Source organism: Rosa chinensis, chromosome 5, assembly GCF_002994745.2.
Source record: "Rosa chinensis cultivar Old Blush chromosome 5, RchiOBHm-V2, whole genome shotgun sequence".
Taxonomy (NCBI): Eukaryota; Viridiplantae; Streptophyta; class Magnoliopsida; order Rosales; family Rosaceae; genus Rosa; species Rosa chinensis.
In genome coordinates this window covers 6,776,666-6,804,025 of record NC_037092.1, presented here as the reverse complement: position 1 = coordinate 6,804,025, position 27,360 = coordinate 6,776,666, and the positions used below count along the sequence as shown (strand labels likewise).

The 27,360-nt window shown below is 38.6% G+C and overlaps 2 protein-coding genes and 1 pseudogene across 2 annotated transcripts; all 3 read right to left on the bottom strand.

The window, feature by feature from the left end:
* Positions 1-3,720: 3,720 nt before the first annotated feature.
* Positions 3,721-5,060, bottom strand: LOC112203014 (senescence-specific cysteine protease SAG39). The gene is made up of 2 exons (XM_024344044.1): positions 4,601-5,060; positions 3,721-4,166 (listed from the first exon to the last, which is right to left on the bottom strand). Exons 1-2 carry the CDS (start codon positions 5,058-5,060, stop codon positions 3,721-3,723), a joined length of 906 nt encoding a protein of 301 aa, XP_024199812.1.
* A 1,067-nt stretch (positions 5,061-6,127) lies between these two features.
* Positions 6,128-7,034, bottom strand: LOC112203013 (pyruvate decarboxylase 2). Its single transcript, XM_024344043.1, has 2 exons — positions 6,798-7,034; positions 6,128-6,310 (listed from the first exon to the last, which is right to left on the bottom strand). Exons 1-2 carry the CDS (start codon positions 7,032-7,034, stop codon positions 6,128-6,130), a joined length of 420 nt encoding a protein of 139 aa, XP_024199811.1.
* Positions 7,035-11,156: 4,122 nt separating this feature from the next.
* Positions 11,157-19,307, bottom strand: LOC112203012 (annotated as a pseudogene).
* Between the last annotated feature and the right edge of the window lie 8,053 nt (positions 19,308-27,360).

The window sequence follows — 27,360 nt, the reverse complement described above, 5'->3', positions numbered from 1 at the left end:
TTCAAAACCCATGGGTGCTTAGCTCTATTTAATTTTTCCTTTGCCTTTTTTGTGATCTTCTATCTTCTTTTAATATTTTTTTTGTTCTTTTCATTCCTAAGGCCTCTCTACTTTCTCATCTCAAAAAAAAAAAAAAAAGGCCTCTCTACTTTCTTCTTTGATCTTGTGTTATGTTTCTTGACTTTCTTCTTTTTTCTTTTTTCTTTTTTTCTTTCTTTCTATTTTTCCTTCCTTGTTTATGTTTTTAGGCCTCCACCATTTTTTTTTTTTTTTTGAATAGAAATTGATATCATTAGAATCAATAGCCGGCATTCAGCCAATGGCTAGAGTCTAGCTGCACTTACAAAAAGATAGCCGGCAAGAAAATCCGGAAACCCTAATCTAAGCTACGCAAACTCATTACAAGTCAAAGATAAGCTCGCTATAATGAGCGAACTTATAAACAAAGAAACTCCATATCTTCTAGGGCAAAATCATATTCTAGCCTCCCATTAGCCAATCACGCAATTGTGGTACCAATAGAAAACCACTTCCTAGCCAACAAATAGGAGCAAACTCCTTATCCATAAGCCGCTCGAAAGCCAATCTTATTCCAGATAATTACCAACTCCAGCAGAAGTTATGATCCAAAAACGATTGATCCTGGACCATATACTAACCCAGATGCCCAAGAAGGTCCAGCTCTTAGGCCAGGTCCACCCTTATCACTAAGTGACAAGTGAGGGTGGCAAGGCACCCTCCTAACAAACCCATGAATTAGGGCCCAACACCCCGGGTCTGAGCCAAGGCCCAAAGACCCCAATCCAAATCCGAGAAAACATAGCAGAAGCCCAAGGCCGCTCTAGCACCGCCGCCGTCACCATTCTGTCCGGCGGACGACCTTGCCAGTAGCCCATCAAGCGCTGAAAAGTAACTCTGCTGTCTTTGCAAACACAGATCAACAACGCAATCCAAGCCCAAAATCGGCCAGAGTTCAATCACGCACAGACCCCACCGATCGGAATTGCTACGCCGTCACCTGCTTGGAATCGACCTCCGCAACAGCTCGATGTCAACCCCAACCGATTGACGCTCCGATGTCGCTGCTTTGCCGGCGCTGATACTCTGGAGAATCGTGCACCTCCCTTCGCAAAACCCACCTTGCAACCACTGACAGTCCTGAAACCAGAGCCGCCGCAACTCGTCAACCACTGTGTGGCGACGCTGGACCCGGCGTGAATCCGCCGCAAGACTAGGGTTTCGCTCTCGCTCTCCCTCCTCTAATATTTTTTTTTCTTTACAACTATCCAAGCTTTTTGCTACGTGTGTTACCATTTTTTTTTTTTTTTACACCAAATATTTTTTCCTAGTTATTCTAATTGAGAACGTAATTAATAAGGCATTATTTAAATTTTTGCACTAAGCCTCTTAATTTTCATGACCGGCCCTGACCCTGGTAAAGTGCATACCATCCCAATTGATAAACTGTGCGCGCAGGGTTTTTTCAAGCACTTGCCTCTAGAAAGCCACATTGTGGCGATGAGTTGTAATTGTATGGTTCTCCGCCTCCACAGCATGCTTCGAGTTGGGGTAACACAAGTCCTGCAATCTCATGATCGAGTTCAACAACACAACGCGATTAATGTTGAGAGTACATAGTCCCACATTAGAATATCGACTTTAGAAATCCGAGATTTGAAGTACCGAATTGATCTGGAGAATTGGTTTGGTCAAACCAAGAAAGACATGAGACTTTTGCGTTTTTTTTTTAGTCAAGTAAAGTAAAAACAGTTTACATACAGTGAGGAATAATGCTCCCACCAACAAAGAAGCCGTAGTTGTAATCGCTTACACCTATCTCCCCCACCAGAAACAGAGCCCTTTTGAAGTAGCTATGGCACTATGCATGTGAACAAATTAAGCTGGAAGCCTGGAAATCAAGTGGTAGATTACATATTCACATGTCGGTTTTTACTTTACAATAAGCTGTCATTTTTAATATTCCTTGGTTGGTGCAAAGTTAGGGCTTGAGCTTCTTAAACCAACAAAGCTGAGTGCAAGGAGTGGTTTGTCAACAGAATTGATCCCGTTTTCCTTTGGTTGAAGAATTCAGGATCAATTGCAGTGGCTCCGGTAACAGCAAAATTTACTTCCTGGTTAAAGTTTTGCACTTTCTTTAGGCCTAGATAGATAGGGAGGTAAATGTGGTAATCAGATGCCTCGGCTACAACAATGTAGTAATTGTGAATAAAATCCTTTGCTTAATTGTATGTTTTCTTTATTGGCTGAAGAAAAAAGAGTAACCCTACACTTTCTCTTTTTTCATTTTTTTTGAGAAATAGATAACTTCATTAATTTATCCATGACCAGAAAGCACATACATCACATGTTGTTTCATACCAACTGTACTAGATGGCGCAAACAGCCAAACAAATGACAAGTGACTCTCATTGTAGAATATGCACACTTATTAAAGTGTCTAACCAAATGAGAAAAAACCCAAGACTATCTAAGCTCTTGCTTTAGCAACTCTACTCGCCTAGAGACCTCAATTGGTGTACGAGTAGAGGAGCTAACTTACATAGCATCAGACTCTAAAACAAAGGTAGACACAGAAACACGCCAGCCCACACCAAACATAGCAAGAGGTCCAGCCCAAACAAAAAAAAAAAAGGAGGTGAAGTGGGCTGAAACACAAAGCCCAACCCACTACCGCACCCTCGTTCTAGCACTAGACCAGTATGAAACAGAACCCTAACAGGTTCGCCGGAGTCGCCGCTGCAGCCGAGTCAGTCCGGTGGCCGCCCTACCCGAACAGCCATGGCCTCCATACCACGCACCAACGTGCTGGTATTCCGCCGCTACAAATACACGACCTCCTCCAAGTCAAGGATCCGCTCGCCTCCTCCTGAAGATCGGTGCAGCTCTCAGCTCTCAACACTACCGCCACACGACGATCGAAACTGGTCTCCTCATCGAGGGTCTTCGGCGATCTCTCACCCAAAGCTGAGTCTAAAACCAAATCCGAGTTCGATCTCTACCACTGACACCACCACACAAGTCGCTGTCACTGGATCCTCGACGCCGGAGCATCCTTGTCACAGCGGGAGGATCCTCGGAGCCGCTGTCGTACTTCTGCACGAAACCTAGGGTTTTGGCTTGGGTGCTCCAAGAAAACGAGATCGAAGAGATTAGTTGATTGAAGAGTTGTCTTTCTCTTTTTTCATTAAATGCATAGAAACATAACAAACTATTTTTATGTGAATCGAGTTAGACTTGGGATCTTTTACTTATAAATAGAAGACTAATTCTAATAGATCATGTGGTGCACTGAATCCTCCCCCTAGATCATGTGGTGCCCAGCACGTTGAATTGAACTTAAGAACTTTTTAGCAATGTGCATGTGGGACATGTGGAACATCGGTTTTGTATACATTTTGTTTTCCTATATCACTTCATCATAATCAACACATTTTTTTTTTTTTGTAACATTACAATACTCACAAATAAACCACCCTACCAAAGAAAATAGAGACAGAGCCAACAAAGGGCAATAACCCAAGAGTAAATCGAATGACGTTCACTTATGGAGTCATGGATTTCACTTGTAGTTGTTGGATAGGAAGCGCGCATCGCAATGCCGCACAGCCCGCACTGACCTTCCGGGGGACCAGCATTTCTAAGAATTCTCATGTAGCCATTTTCACCCCATTGCTCACTCCATGAGTTTTTCAGTAACCACTAGTCAATGTCGTCTTCAGTTTTTCCATACCCGATGACTACAATAGCGTACTCCACAATCTCCCGAAAATACCCCACTCGAGTAGTGTCTTTTCCATGGGCATCAATGTGAACCGAGACTGGTTGCATGGAAACAGCCTTGAGCAAATGCATTTCCCCTCGAGGCACTTGTTCAAAACCAGTTATTGTGGCATCATGGTGTTTTTCTTTATTACTGTAACACGCTCCGTCCCTAGCAGTGTATTGGTAATTATCTTCGCTGGTGATTCCACCATTTGTTTTGATGTACCGGAAGGCATCTACCATATTACCACCCTCACAACCAATGTTGTACATATCTCTATTGCAGTCCACAAGTTGTTGCTCGGATAGCGGGATCAATTGGCCAGTTCTTATTTTGGTAATCCCTTCCACAGCTGCCACCGCTGAGAAAGCCCAACAACAACCTACATATACACGTTGAAATTACAAAAGTAAAAAAGAAAAAAAGTTTCCTTACTCAATTAGGAAAGAATTATAGGATATGATGCTTGAAAGCTAGGGTTCTTGAGCTCAGGGAAAGAACGAAGTCAGAGAGAGAAGAGGAAATTGATATTTTTTATAACAACTTGAGGTTTCTGTTACAATGATTAAGATTGAAGCCTAGGGAGGCTTTAGCTATTTATACAAGAATGCACAGGATTGTGACACATGTAAAACAGTTGTAGGCCATTAACTAATTAACCATGCAAATAATAGATTTAACCCTATAATTGACTCTAATTAGTAACATCAGATAAAAAAAAAAATTTAAAAAAAACCTCTAATTAGTAACAAGCTGTGGAAATGCATGTAGTAAAAGAGTGGGAATTTTTCCTTCTTCACAGTTAACAGTGCTTACCACAGCCTGCTTGATACTTTACAGGGGTGACAGCTCCTTGTTTCCTCCAATCAATGCTATTGGGGACATCATCAGCGGACATGTTTTGGTACCTAAAAGAGGTTGAGGAGGTGGGCATTCTTTTGTATCCGGTATGATGTCGGCAATATTCTGCATTGTTCATATCAGAAAATTGATTCAGGCCTAACTTGTAAGTCTTACTCTCTTGTTTGTTGAAGCTCTCAACATACTCCAAATTGGTCCGGAATATGGCAGAACGTTTTCCCTTCTCCTGGCCGATAGGGTAAATGCGGCCGTACTTTGCCATCCATTGCTCAAAGGTTTGGGCAATGTTGGTGGAATTGACTCCATAAGATGAGCGGGATGTGGCCTGGGATATTGCCAAAGTACCCAACAAACTGAGGGATAATATGGCAACAGCAAGCTGTGTGAGAAGCACAAGGTTTCCTTCCAAAGCCATTGAAATTCACTAGGAACTGATCACGAGATTTATTCGATTGATTGTAAGTACTGATTAGCAATCTGTGTGAGAAGCATGGATACTGGTTTCGTTTATCTAGAAGGTTGAGCACCAGAGGAAGTGAACAAATTAAAAGGAGCCAAATAGATTTTTCTCTTAAAGAGTTCTACTTGGATAAAATTGTTCCACTTTTGATACGAGGCTGTGGCATTATTAAAGTATAATTAGGAGGCGTTTAGTCTGGTGGTTCTAGTGTGCAACGGTGCAACCCTACAAGTTTCCTCATCCAGCTAGGACAGCTCAAATAATCTAGGTTTAATTTCAGCTAAGTTTAATCATAGTGGTGCTTGATCAGAACTTTTTCTGTCATCTTTACCGAAAAAAAAAAAGATATTCAGGCACATATGCTGATTGGAAGGAACCAATATGACAGAAGGGACACATAATTTTGGGTAGTAGTTGAAATACGCAAGGAACTAAACTACTACTCATAATTTTGGGAGTTATAAAGTGAAAGGCACTGCATTAAGGTTGCTGGTATATTTTTGCAGAAATGATTAATGAAATAGTGCGTGCGTATCACGTTAATTATAAATATGGTCTGATAAAACCAGAGACAAAAGCATCGTGAATATGAATTATAAAAACCCAATTACAAATTACTTACAAAATACTTTTGCAACAAGAATACAGTACTAAATTTAAAAAGCAGTAGAAGAAGAAACAGAGTCCAACAGAGGCAACCACAATATGGAAAATTTAGCTCTTGGCGAATACATTTGAAGTTTTGAACAAACATATAAAAGAGCTAGATCTTATCCCAGATACTTTACAACTTGATACTATTTACCTTACATGACAAGTAAGAGTGTAAGACAGGTAGCCTTTGACGGGTTATAAATATACCTGTTACACAAGAAGAGTCACAACAGAGGAGATGAATTGAATTTAATCGCAAGATGCATACCCTGCTACCCCGTCTCAATTTCTCTTGTTTCTATTTACTAGTTTGTTGTACATTACATTCTTCTCAGCTTCAAAATTCGGATCTTCCAACTTTGATTCTTTCAGCTCAGGTCCGCTACTGGATTTGGAGGTCGGCTGTTGGCAGCTGAAACTCGGGATCCCCATTCCAGAAGCTCTTTGCTAGTGTCATCTTTGTGCACAAAAACTTCGATGAAGCATAAACTATCCTTGTGCTCCCCTGTTGCTTTGGCAATTGCTTTAGTTGAGTCCTCCTCTGTACGTACCTGAATTTATACAAACATAATATTGTCGGAAAATTCTATAATATATACCCGTATCTCATACACACATTTACAAATGTGACAACAAATTTGTTGTCAGAGTAGTAATGTTGAGTCATATTTTGTGTAATCTTAGTTCTAATAATGGTAATTACACCACCTACAACATTGTTACAAGTTTTTGAACAAATTTGTTATCAATGTTGTAATTTTTGTTTAATTATATGTAAATAGACAAATAGTGTAAATGAATATGGTAACTTTGTTCTCAATATTGTAATTTTAATTCAAATAATTATAATTTTTATTCAAATAGATGTAAAATGAGTGTATGATAAACATCACAGTACCATAATTTGTCTCCATCTTGTCAATTCAAGAAAAGAAAACTTTCACAAGCCTCGGCAGCTAATAAAACAAATTGAGTAATCCTTATGCCCCCATTTTCGACTAAATATAAGGATAAGAAAGTAGTTTCTAATATGCTAACCTTGGTAGTCCAGCATTTGCCTTCGGCATTGTGGATTGCATCAACGAGTCCAGTGTAATCCCAGTTCTTAATGACATTGTATGGGCCATCACGAATTTCTACTTCGATTGTATAGCCTCCATTGTTGATAAGAAATATGATGGTATTTCTAGCCTTGATATTCCTAGCTCTGTTGATGCGGAGGTCATGGCAGTTATTCAAGCTATTGAGCTGGCTTGGGTTAGGGAATGGAAGCATATTTGGCTTGAGGTGGATTCAACACTTGTGCTTAATTTTCTTCGAGATCCTCATCTTGTTCCATGGCGTTTACGAGTGACATGGGGTAATTGTTTGCATCGCATATCTAATGGTAATAGGATGAGTTACTTAACAATAATTACCGGAGAATGGTAATAAAATTGATAATAAAATGAGTTATTAATAACAATAACTACAAGATAATGGCAATTAAAAATATTATCATGATAATTGTAACTCTTGCAACAAATTCTCATGACAAATTCGGTTATGAAATCATTGTAATAAAGTTAATTTAAATGTAATAAATGTGATTAAATAGATAAAGATAATGAAACATAATTACGTTTAATCGGTGCCAAAACATAGGCTTAAGATGACTAAACAAAATAAATAGAGACAAAAAAAACGCCTAAACATAGGCTTAAAATTTATCGGTATCAAGAAAACTACCGCTGATCATGTAATCAATATGTTTTCCATTGTCCACAAAAAAATCAGAGACTTTGAACTTGTTATCTTCACTGACAGATTCTCCACATAATTTTAGTTGGGAGATAATCATATGTTTAGCGGAATTGAAAATCAGTGACAGATTTAAAGTTCTGAAGGCGCAAAATGCGTCAATTCATATCATGCTCTAGATAGAACAATGATTTTCTGGTGAGCAAATCGATCAGCCGATGCTTGCCAAATCTCAAGTGGATCTTTCACCGTAAGGTAATCATCTTTTAGGATCTTATCAAGATGATAACGCAAGAAATCATAGGCTTGGCGGGATCTTGCATAGATGACTTATTGTCAACTTTGATGGCATTTCCAAGGTTTTTAGCCATAAGGTGAATTTCAGCATCAAATAGTTCTTGCCAGAAATTTTAAGAGGATCATAGTCCAATTTTGTTAGATGCGTCATCTTTCTACAAACAAAAAGATGAGATATATTAGGATCCATAATAATTAGAACAATATGTTCTATGAAAAATTCATATACGAAACAAAGGTTTCGAAGAGTTCATAAATATGAACAATGGATCCCATAGGGAACACACGAGAAAAACATTCGTGTGATGTCTATAGAACCATAGGTTCTAAGACTACTCGGTCAGTGGACTCGAGTCTTGACTTTTGGAACAATGGTTCTCAAAGTCGAATATGAAGCATAAATCTCAACAATTAGATTATATAAAAGATACATACAAATATATGTAAATGATCGCATAATGAAAATTGATATTCATCTAGGAGAGAAAGAAGAAAAACTCATAGATCATTAGCCTTGGTCATAAGCAACTATGTTGCACCATAAGGCTTGCGGATCATCATGGAGTTCAAAGAAGAAGAAGAAGAAAAATAAGAGCAAATTCGTGCTGATAACGTGTTATAAACTAAAGAAAAATATAGAGATAGAAGAGAGAAACAGAGTATGGAGGAGGTAGAAGTGTGTATTTCATTCTCATTAGACCCCTTTATATAGGAGTAGTGTTTACATCATAAAGACATAACTAATGAGTATTTACAGTGGACAACCACATTTATATAATATTTATAACAATATATATATTGTTTGAAATGAATGCATTCCTATATATTTCTATTTTTATTTTGATGTATTCAATTTAATTTTCTTTTTCTAATTAATGGTTACATGTAATTGATTTTTGGCTTTTCTCACAATTTATTTTTACACAAATTAATTTAATAATGCATTTCTATATATGGAATTTATATTTTTCATTTTGTGGAGTTTTTAGTGAATTTAATCAATTCATGCATTTTTTTTAATTAAATGGGTCACAATATTAACCATTAAATGTGTCATTTTTTCCAACACGATCTAGGAAACAGTTGTGAGAAAAGTATGAATAACTATTCCCTTTCCTTCTTCGTATGGAAAAATTTGGAAATGAATATTTTTATTTTGTTATTAATTTCATATTTATTTTTATTTAAAATACATGTTTGATTTCCTGACTAATAAATGGGGCCTTATTTGGTGCAATATATATATATATATATACACACACACACATACACATACATATATATGAGAGGCCACATTTTAATTCTTTGCTTCCAGCCGTTAGAATCTCAGGACCGGTCCTGTGTCTGACAATAGGAAAAAATTGTCTGCTGATTTGTGGCTTGTACGATGTCTCGGTGTGGTGAATGAAGATATGAAAGATAGCAAAAAAGACGTAGGTGAGGTTTCGAGCTATAAACTTAAGATCGGAGGTGGGCATGTCGGTCGGAGAGCTTGTTGTTTTTGGGTAAACAATGTCCTAGGTATGTGATTTTCTGCGTGTTTTAAATATTAAAGAGCATTGGTTCTGAGCTTTGGGTAATCTCTCTGCATATGACGTTCAAAATATGAAAGATGATTTATGGTTATGCGGTGAAGCTTTTTTTTGCTTGCTAATAAAAGGGATGCCAGCCGATTGCTGTTGTTGCTCTCTGTTTCTCTTTGATGAAGCTTTTACATACAAAATATGGACTTCTGTTTTTCTGTCTATTTTTTTGCTTAACGAATAGGAAATTTTCTGGTTGTACATTTGGGTATTTAACTGAAAGAGGACAAGAGGAATTGGGGTTGGGTGGTTCAAGGAGGAGGATTGGCAATCCGGAAAGATTTACGATTTTGTTTCATTATTATTATTATTTTATTTTTTTTTATCAAAGATGCAATTCATTAAATCAACGAAGTTACAAGAATAATGGGTATTTACCATCTAGTGACCTCATTAAAATCTTTCCCAAAAGGACTTGAAAAGAGTACCACACCCACAAATACTAATTATGAGAGTTCTTAGTTTGGTTTCCCGATTGAGCTGGTTATCAAAACAATTAATTAGTTTGATAAGTTATGAATTAATTATTTTATTTACTGTTTTTATCTATGTGGTAGTGCCACCTAAGCAATTAACTGCCACATAAACAGTTAACAAATTTTTGTAACAAATTATTTTACTCCGAGTATGAAAATTACTAACAGAGTTGTTACGGAGATAAGTTTCGATACACGAATGACAAAACTTAGTACTTGGATATGAAATTAAAAATGACCCCGTAATTCAGGAGTAAAATGTAATTAATCCAAAAAAAAAAAAGTAAACATAACAGAACGAGCCTAAGTCTTTACTGAGGGTGCTTACCACAGCCTGCTTGATCCTTTACAGGGGTGACGGCTCCTTGTGTCCTCCAATCAATGCTATTGGGGACATCATCATCGGACATGTTTTGGTACCTCAAAGACGTTGAGGAAGTGGGCATTCTTTTGTATCCGGTATGATGTCCGAGGAATTCTGCATTGGTCATATCAGAAAATTGACTCAGGCCTAACTTGTAAGTCTTAACTCTCTTGTTTGTTGAATTTCTCAACATACTCCAAGTTGGTCCGGAATATGGCGAAACGTTTGCTCTTCTCCTGGCCGTTAGGGTTGATGTGGCCGTACTGGATAATATGGCAATAGCAGGCTGTGTGAGAAGCACAAGGTTTCCTTCCAAAGCCATTGCAATTCGCCAAGAACTGATCGCGAGATGTATACGATTGATTGTAAGTACTGATTAGCAAGCTGTGTCAGAAAGCATGCATATTGGTTCCGTTTATATAGGAGGTTGAGCATGAGAGGAAGTGAACAAATTAAAAGGAGCCAAATTGATTTCTCTTGAAGAGTTGTACTTGGATAAAATTGTTCTACTTTTGATACGAGACATTGTTCCACTTTTGATACGAGGCTGTGGCATCATTAACATATAATTAGGAGTGGTTTAGCCTGGTGGTTCTAGTGTGCAACCCTACAAGTTTCCTTAATCCAGCTAGGACAGCTGCCTTTCAAATAATCGAGGTTTAATTTCAGCCAAGTTTAATCATAGTATAATGGTTGATCAGAACTTTTTCTGTCATCTTTACCAAAAAAAAAAATATATTCTGGCACATATGCTCATTGGAAGGAACCAATAGGACAGAAGGGAGGCATAATTTTGGGTAGTAGTTGAAATACACAAGGAACTAAACTACTCATACTGGGAATGCTGTATTTGTCATTTAATAAAACTTTTGCTGTCCACCTGTATGCTGCTTCAGTAAAGTGTATACCATCCCACTTGATAAACTGTGCAGGGTTTTCAGTTTTCGCAAGCATTTGCTTCTAGAGAGCCGCATTGTGCCGATGAGTTGTAATGGTATGGTCCTCCGCCTCCACAGCATGCTTCGACTGTTCCCCCAATAAATCCTGCAATCACATGATCGAGTTCAACAACATTACGTGATTAGTGTTGAGACTACATAGTCCCATATTAGAAAATTGACTTTGGAGATCAGAGATTTAAAGTACCAAGTTGGTTTGGAGAATGATAGAAATGCATCACAGCATTGTAATAACCTGCATAAATGATATTGACATGGGTGAAGCCTTTCAATCCGACTTGGTTCTATTTGAAGCTGGTCATTGTGATATCAGCAAACTTGTTTAACCAATTCCGACAACCTGTTGAAGAGTCGTACTGGTTTTTATCTGAAGTCTGAAATTTTGTAAGATAAATGGGAAGGCAACCGATTGGAATGTTGCCAGGTACCACAAGTGTCATTGCCCCAAGCTTAATTAACTCCTGCAGACACCAAAATTACAAGACTTGTTAGCTTGTAGCAACTATGATCCTAACTTTTTAGATTCTTACATGGATGGTTGAAGAGATGTTACATATGTTTGAACCTGTTCTATATTTTTCCCTGCCAACAGCACATCGTTGTAAATTGTAATTGTTGCCTCCAATCTTTCCCTCCAGAACTAGAGAGCTGGAGAGGAGTTTATTGCAATCTGTTAATAAGAGAGGTAAGTACTAAGCAACTGAGTCAACTTACAGATTACATTGTAGTATATGAATTAGAAATGATAATGAAATAGTGCGTGCTTATTACGTTAATTAATTAAAAATGTATGATAGAACCAGAGACAAGCATATCCATGAATATGAATTAGAAAAACCCAATTACAAAATACTTACTGCAGCAAGAATACGGTGCTAAAATTTAAGAGCATTAGAATAAGAAGAAACAGAGTCCAACGGAAGCAACATCGAAAATTTAGCTCTTGCAGAATGCATGTGAACAAACCTATAAAAGAGCTAGATCTTATCCCAGATATTACTTGCTTTATAACTTAATACTATTTACCTTACATGACAAGTAAGACAGGTAGCCTTTGAAGGGGTATAAATATATCTATTACACAAGAAGAAAAATCACTGTCACAACAGAGGAGATTAGAATTTAATGGCAAGATGCCAACCCTGCTACCCTGTCTCCATTTCCCTTATTTCTATTTACTAGTTTGTTGTACATTACAATCTTCTCAGCTTCAAAATTCGGATATTCCAACTTTGATTCTTTCAGCTCCGGTCTGCTACTGAGGATTTGGAGGTCGACTGTTGGCAGCTGAAACTCGGGATCCTCATTCCAGAAGCTCTTTGTGTTAGTGTGAGTCATTGTTCCCTATTAGGAATAGACTATAAGGGAATATATTGTTGTAACTACTTACCTTGTATAGGTTGTGTAGTACAGTAGTACACGATAGTTGTAGTACAATTGTAGTCTGTTTATATACACCACAGAATGGGTGTAATAATATACAAGAAAATTCATTCTCTCAATACTGTCTTATTTGACTTGGTATCAGAGCAAAGATCCGAAAAGGACTTTGTCTCTTTCTTTCAGTTTTTTCTTAATCCAAGGAAAAACAATTGGGTTAAAAGCCAACTCTTTGGTCAGGCCCTGAAACGACGTCGTTTGACGTCTTCCTCATCTCGATCGCTCGACTTTGTCTTCAGCAGCCACGCTCGACTTCGTCTTCAGCATCTTCAGCAACAGACCTGTTCGCACGCTCGACGTTGTCTTCAGCAGCCACGCTCAACTTCGTCTTCAGCAGCAGACAGATCGATCCGTCACAGGTCGGTCCGCAGATCGCCGGTGCTCTTCCCCCAGACCTTCAGTCCAGACCGGCCTCGTCTTGTGTCCCAGACCGCCGTCGTCTGCCTCCGACATCAGATCGATCTTCGACCGCCGTCGTCTACCTCAGATCGTCGAATCCCTTCAGTCGACGTCCACAAATCGGCGTTGCTAGTCGTCCGGTCGTCCTTCTCCCTCGGTCGTCCCCCTCCACTCAAGGTCAGAAACTCGGTGACCCGGTCAACTCAGTGACCCGGTCAACTCGGTAACTCGATCAATTCCAACAGTTAAAAAAAAAAAAAACATATATATATATATATATCGCTGCAATTGTTGGAATATCCTCTTTTTCCGCTGCATACTCTGTGTTTTTTGCTACTGTATTGTTGTGATGGGTGGTGATCAAAGTGAAGGTCAGGGTTCTAAGACCAATGAGGTTCAGAAAGTTGAAGTCTCTGTTAAGAGCTCAGAAGGTGGTTCTTTTGGTGTTACCAAACTCACTGATACCAATTTCCGAACATGGAAGAAGATTATGTCCGTTTATCTTCGCGGGATACACAAGATGGGACATGTGACAGGAACAATCAAGGTTCCTAGTGAAGATGACATAGAGGCCTATGCTAAGTGGGAAGATGATGATGGGTTAGTAATGTCTATTTTATTTCGAGCCATGACTGATGATGTGCTACAGATGGTAGAGGAATGTGAAACTGCTGAGGCAATATGGAAGACGTTGGGAGATCTCTATACAAATGAGTCTGATTTTATACAGGTTCATGAACTGATGTACAAAGCTGCAGGAATGCAACAGAATGGGCAACCAGTGTCAGTGTTTTTCACCAAACTGAAGAATGTATGGGCTGAAATTGATCAGAAGCGTCCTTGCAAGATCAAGAATCAGGAAGATCTTGTGTGGTACCAGAAGGAGAAGGAGCTAGAAAGGGTTCATGTCTTCTTGAGAGGGCTTGATGAGAAGCATAGCAGTGCCAAGGGAGAATTGCTCAGAATGACAGACCCTCCTAGTTTGAACACAGCTTTTACATACATCCGCAAGGCAGAGTCTCAGCAGGAAAGTGTCAAACATGCACAGGTTGAAGTATCTAGCCTAGCCATTCAGGCCAAGTCACTTGCACCTTTCCTTCAGCAGCAGAGTTCAGCCCCACCTCATCAGCAAGGTTTGTCGCAAGGCTTCTCCAACCGTCCTCGTCCTCAATGCTCTTATTGCAACGATCTTGGGCATGTTCGAGAGACTTGTTGGAAGTTGAACCCACACCTTAAACCTAAAAAGCAAGGTTATCGCCTTAAGGGGAAAGCAGCTGCAGTTCACTTGGTCCAAGAACCAGATTTCTATGGAGTGGCTGGCCAAGATCATCATACAGTAGATGGAGCTACCCCTACAGCCTCTATAGCAGGTCGAGGTAAAATTGGTTTGGCTTTACAGATTTCTAACTTTGTTGGTTCTGATACATGGATTATTGATTCTGGTGCCTCTGATCATATGACTTATGACAAATCATATTTTACTGAATGGTCTTCCCCATCAGTGTCCTATGTAACCAATGTCAATGGTGAGGCTTTCCCTGTGTTAAGGTCAGGATCAGTGCGTATTACTCCCACTTTAGAACTTCATAATGTGTTATATGTGCCTGACTTATCTCATCACTTGATATCTGTCCCACAATTGAACACTGAGTCTAAATGTTCTGTAACCTTTTACCCTATGTATGTGATTTTTCAGGATCTTCTCACCAGGGAGATAGTCGGTCGGGGGTATCTGAGGGGCAGGTTATTCCATCTGGATCAGACATACGCAGGAGAGAAACCAGGAGCACAGTCCCGAGCCGCTTTGACTTCGACTTCTGATAAGCTAAATGAGATTTGGTTGTGGCATCGCCGTTTAGGGCATCCATCTTTTAGTCTTATGAAGAAAACCATGCCTACTCTGTTTATTGGTGTGGATGAGTCAGTTTTACATTGTGAAACATGTGTTTTAGCCAAGAGTCATTGTGCTACTTATTCTCCTAGTATTTCTAATAAAAGTATTATTCCTTTTGAGTTGATTCATTCTTATGTTTGGGGACCTTCTAGAGAGCCTACTGTATCGGGTATGCGATATTTCATGTTGTTTATTGATGATTGTACAAGATTGTCATGGGTTGCTCTTCTTAAAACCAAAGATGAAGTCTTCCCCGCTTTTCAAACCTTTCGTAATCTTGTTCAGACACAATATCATAGCACCATTAAAGTCCTTCGTTCTGACAATGGGGGGGGAGTATGTTAATCATGTGTTCCAAGAGTTTTTTAAAATCCATGGGATTGTTCACCAAACCATGTGTCTACAAACACCAGAACAAAATGGAGTGTCCGAACGGAAAAACCGTCATTTACTTGATATGGCTCGGGCCCTCCTTTTTAGTGCTCATATGCCTAAGTATCTTTGGGGCGATGCTATACATGCTTCCTCTCATCTTATCAATCGTCTTCCATCCAGTGTCCTTCAGGGAAAAATTCCATTTGAGGTTCTCGCCTCCCATGTCTCCTTACCATCCTTTCACAATCTTCCAGCTCGTGTTTTTGGTTGTGTTGCCTTTGTCCATGTACCAAAAAATCAGAGGTCTAAGTTGGATGCCCGGGCCCTTAAGTGTGTGTTTGTTGGCTACGGAGGTCATCAGAAGGGGTACAAGTGCTATCATCCACCCACCAGAAAGTATTATGTCACTATGGATGTTACTTTCTTTGAAGAGATGAGCTATTTCTCCTTTTCAGATACAGCTCTTCAGGGGGAGAATTCATATTTTGAAGAGCTATATCATGGAGAGGGGGAGGAATCAGAGGGAGAAGGAGAAGCCACACAGCCAGGAGGTATTTTGACGGATCCGATTGAAACTATTAGCTCGCCGCCTCCAACAGCAGAAGCACCAGTTCCCATCACTCGGAATGAGGTTGGAGACACAACTGCCCCTCCTGCCATCTCTTCTACCCCTGACCCACAGCTTCCTGGTACTGAAGATCATCCATTTGAGGTATGTCCATCCACTGATACTAGTAGTAGTGAGTCTAATGTTGAGTCTAATGTTGAGCAATATGTGTTACCACATAGGACCACTCGAGGTCAATCAGCCAAAAGATATGAACCTACTCTTACTACCAAATCAACATATCCAGTAGCCAACTATATGTCCACTAGGAGGTTGTCTAAGTCATATGAATCATTTGTGAATCAAATATCTGCTGTATCAGTACCTAACAAAGTGCAGGATGCGTTGGGGGATCCAAAGTGGAGGAAGGCAATGGAGGAAGATATGGAGGCGTTGCAGAAGAACAATACTTGGCAACTTGTGCCTCCACCACTAGGCAAGAAAGCTGTAGGTTGTCGTTGGGTGTTTATAGTGAAGCATAATGCAGATGGGTCAGTGAATCAGTACAAAGCACGCCTTGTAGCACAGGGGTTTACTCAGATGTATGGAATAGACTATGATGAAACATTTGCTCCTGTTGCCAAGATGAACACTATTCGGGTTCTGCTCTCATTTGCTGCTAGTTTAATTGGTCACTCCGACAGTTTGATGTTAAGAATGCGTTCCTTCATGGAGAGTTAGTCGAAGAGGTGTACATGAGCCTTCCACCTGGATATGTAGTTGCCTCTCCAGGTGATTTTGTATGCAAATTGAGAAAGTCTCTGTATGGTCTCAAACAGTCACCTCGTGCTTGGTTTGGAAGATTTTCACAGTTCATGCGGAAGGTTGGTTACAGACAGGGCAACTCAGACCATACCTTGTTCCTCAAGCATCAACAAGGGAAGGTAACAGCTCTAATTATTTATGTGGATGATATGGTAATCACTGGCAATGATACTGTTGAGATGGATAGACTGCAAGGACAACTAGCCTCTGAGTTTGAGATGAAGGACTTGGGAGAACTTAAGTACTTCTTAGGAATTGAGGTAGCCAGGGGGAGAGAAGGAATCTATCTATGCCAAAGGAAGTATGTCCTTGACTTGCTGACAGAGATAGGTTTGTTGGATTGCAGACCTATCGATACTCCTATTGAGCAGAACCATTGTTTAGTTGAGTATCCAGATCAGGTACCTACTGATCGAGCTCGTTATTAGAGGTTAGTTGGGCGCTTGATTTATTTGGCTCATACTAGACCAGATGTTGCATATGCAGTGAGTGTGGTGAGTCAGTTCATGCATAATCCGAGTGAGAGTCACATGGATGCTGTTATGCGAATTCTGAAGTACTTGAAGTCAGCTCCAGGAAGGGGAGTACTGTTTTCTAAACACAACAACATTCTTGAGGTTTGTGGCTTCACAGATGCAGATTGGGCTGGAAATATCACAGACAGGAGGTCAACATCAGGTTACTTTACTTTTGTGGGAGGTAATTTGGTTACATGGAAGAGTAAGAAACAGAAAGTTGTGGCACGTTCTAATGCTGAGGCAGAGTATAGAGGTATGGCTCACGGAGTGTGTGAGTTGTTGTGGCTGAGAAATCTGTTACGTGACCTGGGTTTCAAACTCAAAAATACCATGCAGTTGTATTGTGACAACAAGGCAGCCGTCGACATATCACAGAATCCAGTACAACATGATCGTACTAAGCATGTGGAGGTTGATCGTCACTTTATAAAGGAGAAGTTAGATGCCAAAATTATTAGCTTCCCTTTTGTTCGAAGCGAAGAGCAACTTGCTGATGTACTCACCAAAGGGGTTTCTAGGAAGGCATTTTATGACTCACTAAGCAAGTTGGGCATGGTTGATGTATATGTGCCAACTTGAGGGGGAGTGTTAGTGTGAGTCATTGTTCCCTATTAGGAATAGACTATAAGGGAATATATTGTTGTAACTACTTACCTTGTATAGGTTGTGTAGTACAGTAGTACACGATAGTTGTAGTACAATTGTAGTCTGTTTATATACACCACAGAATGGGTGTAATAATATACAAGAAAATTCATTCTCTCAATACTGTCTTATTTGACTCTTTGCTAGTGTCATCTTTGTGTCTTGTGCACAAAAACTTCGATGAAGCATAAACTATCCTTGTGCTCCCCTGTTGCTTTTGCAATTGCTTTAGTTAAGTCCTCCTCTGTACGTACCTGAATTTATACAAACATCATTTGTCAATTCAAGAAAAGAAAACTTTCACAAGCCTCGGCAGCTAATATAATAAATTGAGTAATCATTATGCCCCGTTTTCGACTAAATACAAAGAAAAGAAAGTAGTGTCTAATATGTTAACGTCTGTAGTCCAGCATTTGCCTTCACCATTGTGGATTGCATCAACGAGTCCAGTGTAATCCCAGTTCTTAATGACATTGTATGGGCCATGATGAATCTCTACTTCGATTGTATAGCCTCCATTGTTGATAAGAAATATGATGGTATTTTGTCCGCATCGGATGATTGTTGAAATATATATCCTGGGCAGTTACCTCAAAGGAAGGGAAAATACTATTTACCAACCATATGCCATATATCTAGAATCTCTACAACATGAACTATTTCAAGACAAGTTCCACCTTTCTACGAACTATATACACCAAGAATGCAACATACGCTGGTGGCCTTATTCATTGCATCAACTACAAGAGGGAATGAAGCTACGATCTGTTTGATGCTCACACAGTCACACCTGCGAAGAAGGGGTAATTGTAATCGTTTCCACCTATCTCCCCCACCAGAAGCAGAGCCTTCTTGAAGTAGTTGTCGCATTCTGTGATCAACTAAACGTGAAATAAATATGTGGTATGGATTACATATGGAATTAGGTAGGGTTTTGTTTTCTGATATGTAGAATGTTGTTACCTTGCTTATTGTTGCAGAGTGAGGACTTGAGCTTCTTGAACCAACCAAGCTGAGTGCTCAAGGAGTAGTTTGTCAACAGAGTTGATCCAATCTTTCTTTGGTAGAAGTATTTTGGGTCTAGTGAAGCAACAGCAAAGTTCACTCCATGGTAAAAATCTTGGCCTTTCTTCAGCGTTAGGTAGGGTGGTAAAAATGGCAACTCAAATGCCTCAGCTACAACATATTAATAATATTGTCAACTTAACATGTATAAATGGATAGTAAAATAGCGAGCATAATTTTTCTGATGTTTTTTGTGCTCATACGTGCTTAATTGTGTCACTAATTCACTATGAAATTGACCGAGAGAAAGGAGGTACTTACTAAGGAAATCAACAGGAACACGTCCATCCGAGCTCCGCCCAGTTGGAAGATGGAAAAAGGTCATTCCATAAGGGAGATTTCCGATGACCGGATTTTTAAAGGCACCGGTAAGAAGGTAATTTCCAGTGTCGCTAATGGAGTCACCAAAGTTAATTATCATTTTGTAGGATTGAACACTTGGTAAAACTATGTACAAACTCAAGCATGAAGAGGCTAGCGAGATGAAGAACAACTTCATGTCTGTAATGTTTAAGTTGAAGATGGAGAATTTGAGAAGTAGTGATACCAAATAATGTTTTCCAATAGGGCTTTTGTTTGTGGTTTATGACTTGTGTGATACATATATATAATAGTCGGTTACTAAGTGGATTTGGTGAAGCTTTGACAAATCGAATTGCTCTAGGAAACAGTTGTATTGAGTTTTTGGTTTTCCACGCAGCTTTTCTTACTCGCGGTTGATTTTTTATTCAGTTTTGCTAACTATTTGGATCTGAATTCAATGGTGAAGAATGATAAAGTAATTTAAATAATAAGTTTATTTACCTCATTTGTCTACATAATTCAATATAAATTTAACGGCATGTGAACAAAACTATATAAAAAATAAATTGAGTAGATTTTTTTGACGAAAATAGGTCAGCCATTTCATTAAATTCAGCAAGCAGTACAAGAACGAAACACCCCTATGGGGTCGACAAAAAGCAATCGTCCCTTAGAAGAATAAGAAACCCTATTCTAAACAAATAGCGCCCCATATAATCCCTAGTACACCCACCTTTTAGGAAGTCCACGCACTATTATTCTAACAAAAATCAGAAACCTTGAAGCAGAGGATGACATACCATCCTCCAGACATAAATGGTAACAACTAAGGCACTGGTTTTTGCGACCCAAAAAGAAATTAAATTAAAATAGCAGTAGAAGGTGCCAGACCACCTTCCACATTATCCTCTGCACCAGGAGACGACCCAAAATGGACCCATAACCCTGGCGAAATCAACCACCTCCAAGGCCCAATTTGGGTAAACCCTAGAGCCCAGCAAGCCACTTTAGGAGAAACCCTAGCCTCCCCAACTTCCACCATCAGGCCCAACTTGCTGTGTGGAGCCCAGTCACTCAGCCTTGACGCCCTAGCACCTGAGACGCCGCATGCCCAAGCATCAGCATCAGCATCAGCACCGGCGCAAAAGCTACCACTGCCACCGCCGACGCCCACGGTCAGAGACAACCCAATATGGAAGACGCCGATGCCGCATTTGACCCTTGGCCTCTCAACCTCATCACCATGACCGCCGACAATCAAAACAAAATCAAACCAGAAAAAGCCCCCACAATCACCGACGTCGTCCTTCTCCAAAATGTCCCCGGTCGGAGCTGAACCCAGATTTCCTCAACCCCAGCCATCAACCAGTTCCCATACGACCTCGCCCAGGGTGAACAGCCCAACGCCGCTTGACACCGCCATCATGGGGCACTGACGAAACCATTTGCCGTCGCCGCCAAGTATAAGAGAAGAAAGAGGCGAGCCGCCACCCGTCCAGCCCCAAGTAACCAAGCCACTGCGTAGTCGGAAAACCTCTCTTCCGAGAGTCAATAGATTTGCAGTACCGCCGCCTCCAATCAAGGCAGGTTGCAGCCTTAGGTTTTTTCTCTCTAGAGAAAGAGAGAGCATCGCGGCTATTTTGATTCTTGGTTGGACTTACATAAATTTGATATAAATTGAGTAGATAGACATATTATTATCAAAAAAATTTGAACTTAAAATAGTTCTATATCTTAATATAGCTAATAAATTTTTGCATAAGCTATGTATAATTTGTAAGGAAAAAGTTTCATCTTTTAGCCTCTAAAGATGGGGTGCCAAACAAAGCGTCTATTACTAGCTAGTAGTGGGTACCATGACTTTGTGGTTAAAATATTGGGAGAGGATCCTCTCCTGAGCAAATTAAATACCTGAGCTACCTGAGCTTTGAAGCAGATGACGACACGTGGATTTATCAAATCTAACGATCTAGGATTCTTCTCTTTTCCTTTGGTCACTTCCTTCACTGCACGTTCTTCTTTTCCTTCCCTTTCTCTCTCTTCTGTTCTTCTTCACTCCTTATCAGATGAAATCTTCTCATGACAAAACCTCTCTCTCTTTTAAATCTCTATTTTGCCACATCTAAGCTATCATCTCCCGCTCTAAACAGTTCTTGCTTCTTCCTCTTCACCCTCTTATTTCCTGTCAATTTAAGGTCCAGCAATCTTTTATGTTCACTCTGGGACTAAGATTCAATTGATGAGTTGGGTTGGGATTCAATTGATGGGGACAATTTGGGGCTGGGGTTCAATTGTTGATTTCAATTTATGTTTCTTCTCTCTAATATTCCATTGCCTAAACCAATTTTTTTGCGTTTATACTTTGTAATTGATTAGTAGGCTTTTTTGGCATTTAAAACAACTTGAGATTTATTGTTTTGCAATCCACCCCTCTCTCTCGTCTTCATCCGGCTTCAACTTCCACTACAACAAAAAGTCTCTTTAGTGACGAAGTTTTTCGCGAGGAATTTATTTTCCTCACTAAATGTCACATTTCACGAGGAATAATTAAGTTCCTCACTAAATGCTATTAGGTTTTTTACGAGAAACATATTTTCCTCCCTATATATCACTTTCTACGACGAATATTTTTGTTCATCACTATAGGTGACCACAATTTGGTCTCTCAAATCGTCATGTTATTAGCGAGGAAATATGAGACTTCAGTGACAAATTTTTTCATCGCAAAAACAATATTCAACGAGGAAATAATGATTTCATCGTTATTTGTTTGGCAGCAAATTGTTTAGGACCCGCCAAATTTGATGGTGACAAAACTATGGTTTTCTCGCTGAAAATCTATTTTCTACGAGAAACCATTTCCTCATTAAAAGAAACAATTAGCGAGGAAATAACACTTTCATCGTTATTAGTTTGGCGGATAATTGAGTAAGGCCCGCCAAATTCATTGGCGACAAAACTATGGTTTTCTCGCTAAAAGTCTATGTTCTATGAGAAACCATTTCCTCGTTAAAAGAAACAATTAGCGAGGAAATAACACTTTCCTCGTTATTAGTTTGGCGGATAATTGAGTAAAACACACCAAATTCATTAGTGACAAAACTATGGTTTCCTCGCTAAAAGTCTACCTTCTACGAGGAATCATTTCCTCACCAAAAGAAGCAATTAATGAGGAAATAATGTTTTCATCGTTATTAGTTTGGTAGAAAATTGTATTAACTTAGCTTAAGGAACGGATTTTCATATTTTGACTGAAAACTTGTAGAGATGATCTACTCATATATACCTAAAAACTAAACTGTTAAGATGTGAATATGCGATAAAAAAGTAGTCAAAATATGGAAATCCGTTTCTTAAGCTAAGTTAAGAACCTCTTTAGCAGAGCAAGATTCTATATGTGATATATATATACACACACACACCATATACACAGTCCTTCTTGGCTAAGGACATCCTTACCTAAGTTTAGGTACGGATTTCCAGTTTTTGGCAATTTTTTGATCATATATTCACATCTTAACCGTTCAGTTTTTAGATCCTAATGTATAGATCATCTTTGCCAAATTTCAACAAAATTGATGATCGTTAAGGCATTCAAAACTGCAAATTACAACAATATACACGAACGGTTCCGGTTCGACAGATTCGGTTCATTCATGTAAATTGCAGTTTCAGATGTCTTAACGATTATCAATTTGGCTGAAATTTTGTAGAGATGATCTATACATTAGGAATTAAGAACTGAACGGTTAAGATGTGAATATGTGATCGAAAAATGGGCAAAAAATGGAAATCCATTCCTAAGGCTAAGGTAAGGACATCCTTAGCCAAAAAAATTTGACCATATACATATACATACATATATATATATATATATATATATTTAAATAACTTATTCTCACTCCTCAATTCCTTCCCCCTGATCTTCTGCTCACTTTGCATACTTGACGTTTCCACTAAGGGACTCTTCTTTATGCATATAGTACATGTGACTTACTTTGTAATTCCAATTGAAATGCTCTAGTTTTATAACACTCTTTTAAGATGTAGAACTTAGAAGAAAAGTAGACGATCACACTATGTTCAATATGATCATCATGATAATTAATAACTAAATGATACTCAATTTAGCTTAAAGTTTTACAAAAATAATCTAAGAGTGATGTCCTAAGGAACTATTTAGATCATCGAAATAAAATTTTATAGAAGATCTCGCACCAAACACTAGATTATTGACACCATGTAAAGTTGCAAATTAATTTATTTTGACATGGTCAAGATTTGGGTCTCCATTGTATAATACAAGACCTTTTTCAAATTGAAAATCATTTAGTTAGCCATTATCATGACTTAAGCCATGAACCCCTAAACCCTATACCCTAAACCACTAACCCTGAAGTAAAGCGGGCTTTCAAAACACAAACAAAATTAAAAGCAAAACATTTAAAAATTCTAAGCGGCAATAAAAACAGAAACGCGCTTGTTTGCCAAAATGAAAAATCAAATAAAAAGAGAGACACTACCAAAAAACCCCAATTCTCTCTCTCTCTCTCTCTCTCTCTCTCTCTCTCTCTCTCTCTCTCTCTCTCTCTCTCTCTCTCTCTCTCTCTCTCTCTCTCTCTCTCTCTCTCTCTCTCTCTCTCTCTCTCTCTCTCTCTCTCTCTCTCTCTCTCGCCTTCGTCTTTGGAAGCTCTGGGAATTGGACCCCCTAATCGAAAAGATGATCTGCCTACTTCCTATTGTGAATAGAGGCTCTGCACTGCCGGAAGGTCAACCTGCCTGTAATTTTGGTGAGATCCAAGCGGTAATTGAACGAGAGGTTCCAACTAGGTGGAGGCCCCGGGCTCTGATGGGTATCCTTCGATTCCCACTTCTTCAAAAGTGCTTTGGACCCTTTAGAAATTAGGTTGTGCAATCAAATTAGGGCTTGAATTCTATACTCTGCTTGCTGTGAATTTCATACTTTAGGGTCTTGGGACAAGGTAAATTCTATAATTCACCTTCTTCTCGTCAATTTCTTCTGGGTAAATTAGGGTTTTGCTTTGACGAAGACTCCGTAGAAATTAACCCACAAATGGATTACTTTGAATATTAGATTATTCAAGATCTGACGAGTTTTGTTTCATATGTTTTATTTTCCCCCAATTGGAATTGAATTGTTAATTGATGATGGTTCTATTTTGATGTTGTTCCAGTGGGTGCGAGTCCAAGACCAGGAGCTGTTGAGAGCAGTCAATTCAAGGAACTGATAGACAAGGATGGAGATAATCCAGAACGAGTCATGCAAGATCTTTCTTCAATTGGTCTAATGTTGGAGGATTACGGTGGTGATGTCCCAATAGTCCAGGTTGCTACTAATCGGATGCAAGAAAAATGTTTACTTTCTTTTCTTCTGAGAAACTAAGAATCAATGGGCACGTGATGATCCTGCTTTTGTTGTAATCTGCAGTCTTGTACTTGCAGTTGCAACCCTGGATTATTGTGCTGAGTAAGTTCACTGTTTCTGTACCTACTGGCTAGATAGGATAAGGAAATGAAAATGGTAACAGTTATGTTGGTTTATAATTATTTTCAAAATTGATTCAAAATATCCAATACGAAGCCTATGGTTTGTCATCTTCTAGGTGATAAAGATCCTTTAGAGCATTTAACTTGTCACCGGAGTTCAGATATTTAAAGTTGTCAATACTAATTGATACCAACGCTTTACAAGTAAAAAAGTTGCATTTGGATATAATAGTGGCATCCAAATTTTATAATGTCTTGGCTCAAAAGTTCTAGCCTAGTTAGACTGTTCAAGATTTTTTTCGAGGAATCTTTTGTTGAATTATCTTATTTGCTTATTTTAGATATGATCATAGTGCTGCACATGCCATTTGTGTAGTTATTTCAGTTTTGCTTTTCCATTTTTTGTTCATTGGGATGCTTCTAGCTACGTTTTGTAGGTAAGTACCAGTTCTGGCTGAAACTATTATGATACTGTGGTTTTTGATTCTTGAAATACTGCAGCAACTTATTATCAGGGCTGTGTTTGCTTCACGAAAAAGCGGCATGAAAAATAATTTTTAGGGAAACTCAGTTCTGTGTGCCTTTTTGTTTCTTTTCTTTTCTTTTCTTTCAATATATAAAGGTCCCTGAAGTAGGAAAGCATGTGTGTTGGTTTTGTCTATTGATGAGACATGAGATCAAGGTAGTGTGGTGAATCGCTTCCTTATAAGGTTATATAGGGAGATAGTGAGTATACAGCTAGACTTAACTACAGACAACAATATGCTAGTTATAGGTGAAGCAACATATGCTGATGATCTCATGTGGTTTGATGCAAGTGTAAATCCAGAAAACATAATATGTGATTATTTACTTGCAGTGACATAAAATTTCAAAAAGAGTGGAGATTGACATTATGGTTGTGTTAATAACAACTCCCTATATATAGATAGATATTGTGTTATCAAATTGTATGTCTCGGGAATAAGATATATTCCAGATGTAAGGACAATGTTGGGGTCTCAGATTACTATATGGGTTGGCCCTATTATTTTATAGAGCGCCTTCCTGTATTAAAGATTATATATACTAATCAGCCCCCTTTTTTAATCATGCAGGTTCCTTACTAATTCTTATCTTCAGGAAGAGGCTCCACCAATTCATACTGCTTCCTTGCATTTTGGTTACCTCCTCCATGGATCTAACCTTTTGTATAGTTCTGTTAGTTGCAACAATTAAAGGCCAATCCTGATAGAAGTGCAAAAGGCAGTCATTGAGGCTGGTCTTGATAAATCTAGAGAACCTTTAGTTACACTTATCGTGCAAAATGGAGCTGTTAGAAAGGGGGACATAGTAGTGTGTGGAGTAGCCTTTGGAAAGGTTGGTTGATTACTCCTTGTTTTTGATGTAATCGTATGTAATGTTGACAGAAGACGAAAATCCTCATTTATATTATTTGTCATTTGGGTTCACAGGTCTTGTCAGCTTCTAGCTTAAAAGCTATTGGGTATGATGGTGAAGTAGAAGGGATTGGTTAAGTTGTGGCCTTAGACAATGATTAAGGTAATTCTCAGATTCTCTGCCTGATAGCCTTTTAGAAGTATTTCTGCACCACTATGTGTCTCATGCAAGTATTATATGAAACTACTAATGTTGTTTTAGTAACTGCACCATACTTGAGCTTTGATTAGGAACAAGAATCACATACGAGGATGATTTATTGTTTGTAGTCTTGTAGATAAGAGGAGCTTGCATTGGAAGGAGCTCATTATTTGACAACATGAGAGCTTCTGAGTCTCAGTGAGCAGCAACTTGTGGACTGTGATCATGAGGAAGTGAGAGGCTTGTCTTGTTAACCTTTCTTGAATGAGAGCTAAAGCTGCTAGTATATGCTTTTGCCTTTGAAATATAGGTTTGGATCTTTTTCTTTAAGTCTGAGAATAATGAACTACCAAGCGAGTTTTGTACTATAAACCATATGTAAACCATGTTTGCTGCAATATAAGTTTCTTCTGTTCCAAAATCCTTGCTATGTTCTTTTATTTCCTTTATTATTTTGTTGATTGTTTGAATAGTTTTGAATAAGAATCCTCTTTGTAGAATGAAATAATATGTACTGCTCACAGGTCATATTGTAATAAGCAGACAATTGTAACAAAAAAAAAATATTTCCTCGCTATAGACTAAAATTTAATAATGACAAAAGTGAATTTTCTCACTATAGACTTTAGTATCTATATTGACGGAAAAAACATTTCTCGTTGATTATTTTTGGTGAGATAACTTTTTCTCGGTAAAAGGATATATATTAAAATGAAACAAAATTTCGTCGATGAAAATGGTTTAAAGCGAGGAAGAACTTTCTCGCCAAAGCTATTTATAATGACGAAAATATTTTCGTCGAAAAAAAAGTAGTTCAGATTTTTTTATTATATATAATTATTTATTTATTAATTATCATTAGTGACGAAATACATAATTTAGCGACGAAAACAAGTTTGTCATAAAATATATTTAACGACTATTTTCTGATCCCCGAAATTTTTTAAAGAGGTTAAAGTATGAGTTTGGGCGAGGAAAAATATTGTCACCAAAGACTAACAGCAAGAAAAATTAATTTTCTCGAGAAAAAGGTTTGGCGAGAATATAGTTTTTTTGTCGTTAAAGCCTTTCTTGAAGAGCTT

Bases quoted from the DNA above. Each gene is read 5' to 3' on its own strand.
- LOC112203014 (XM_024344044.1), bottom strand. From the start codon at position 5,060: ATGGCTTTGGAAGGAAACCTTGTGCTTCTCACACAGCTTGCTGTTGCC. The intron at 4,167-4,600 runs GTAAGCACTGTT...GTGTATATGTAG, and splicing joins AAAGTATCAAGCAGGCTGTG to GTTGTTGTTGGGCTTTCTCA.
- LOC112203013 (XM_024344043.1), bottom strand. From the start codon at position 7,034: ATGCTTCCATTCCCTAACCCAAGCCAGCTCAATAGCTTGAATAACTGC. The intron at 6,311-6,797 runs GTTAGCATATTA...GTATAAATTCAG, and splicing joins GCAAATGCTGGACTACCAAG to GTACGTACAGAGGAGGACTC.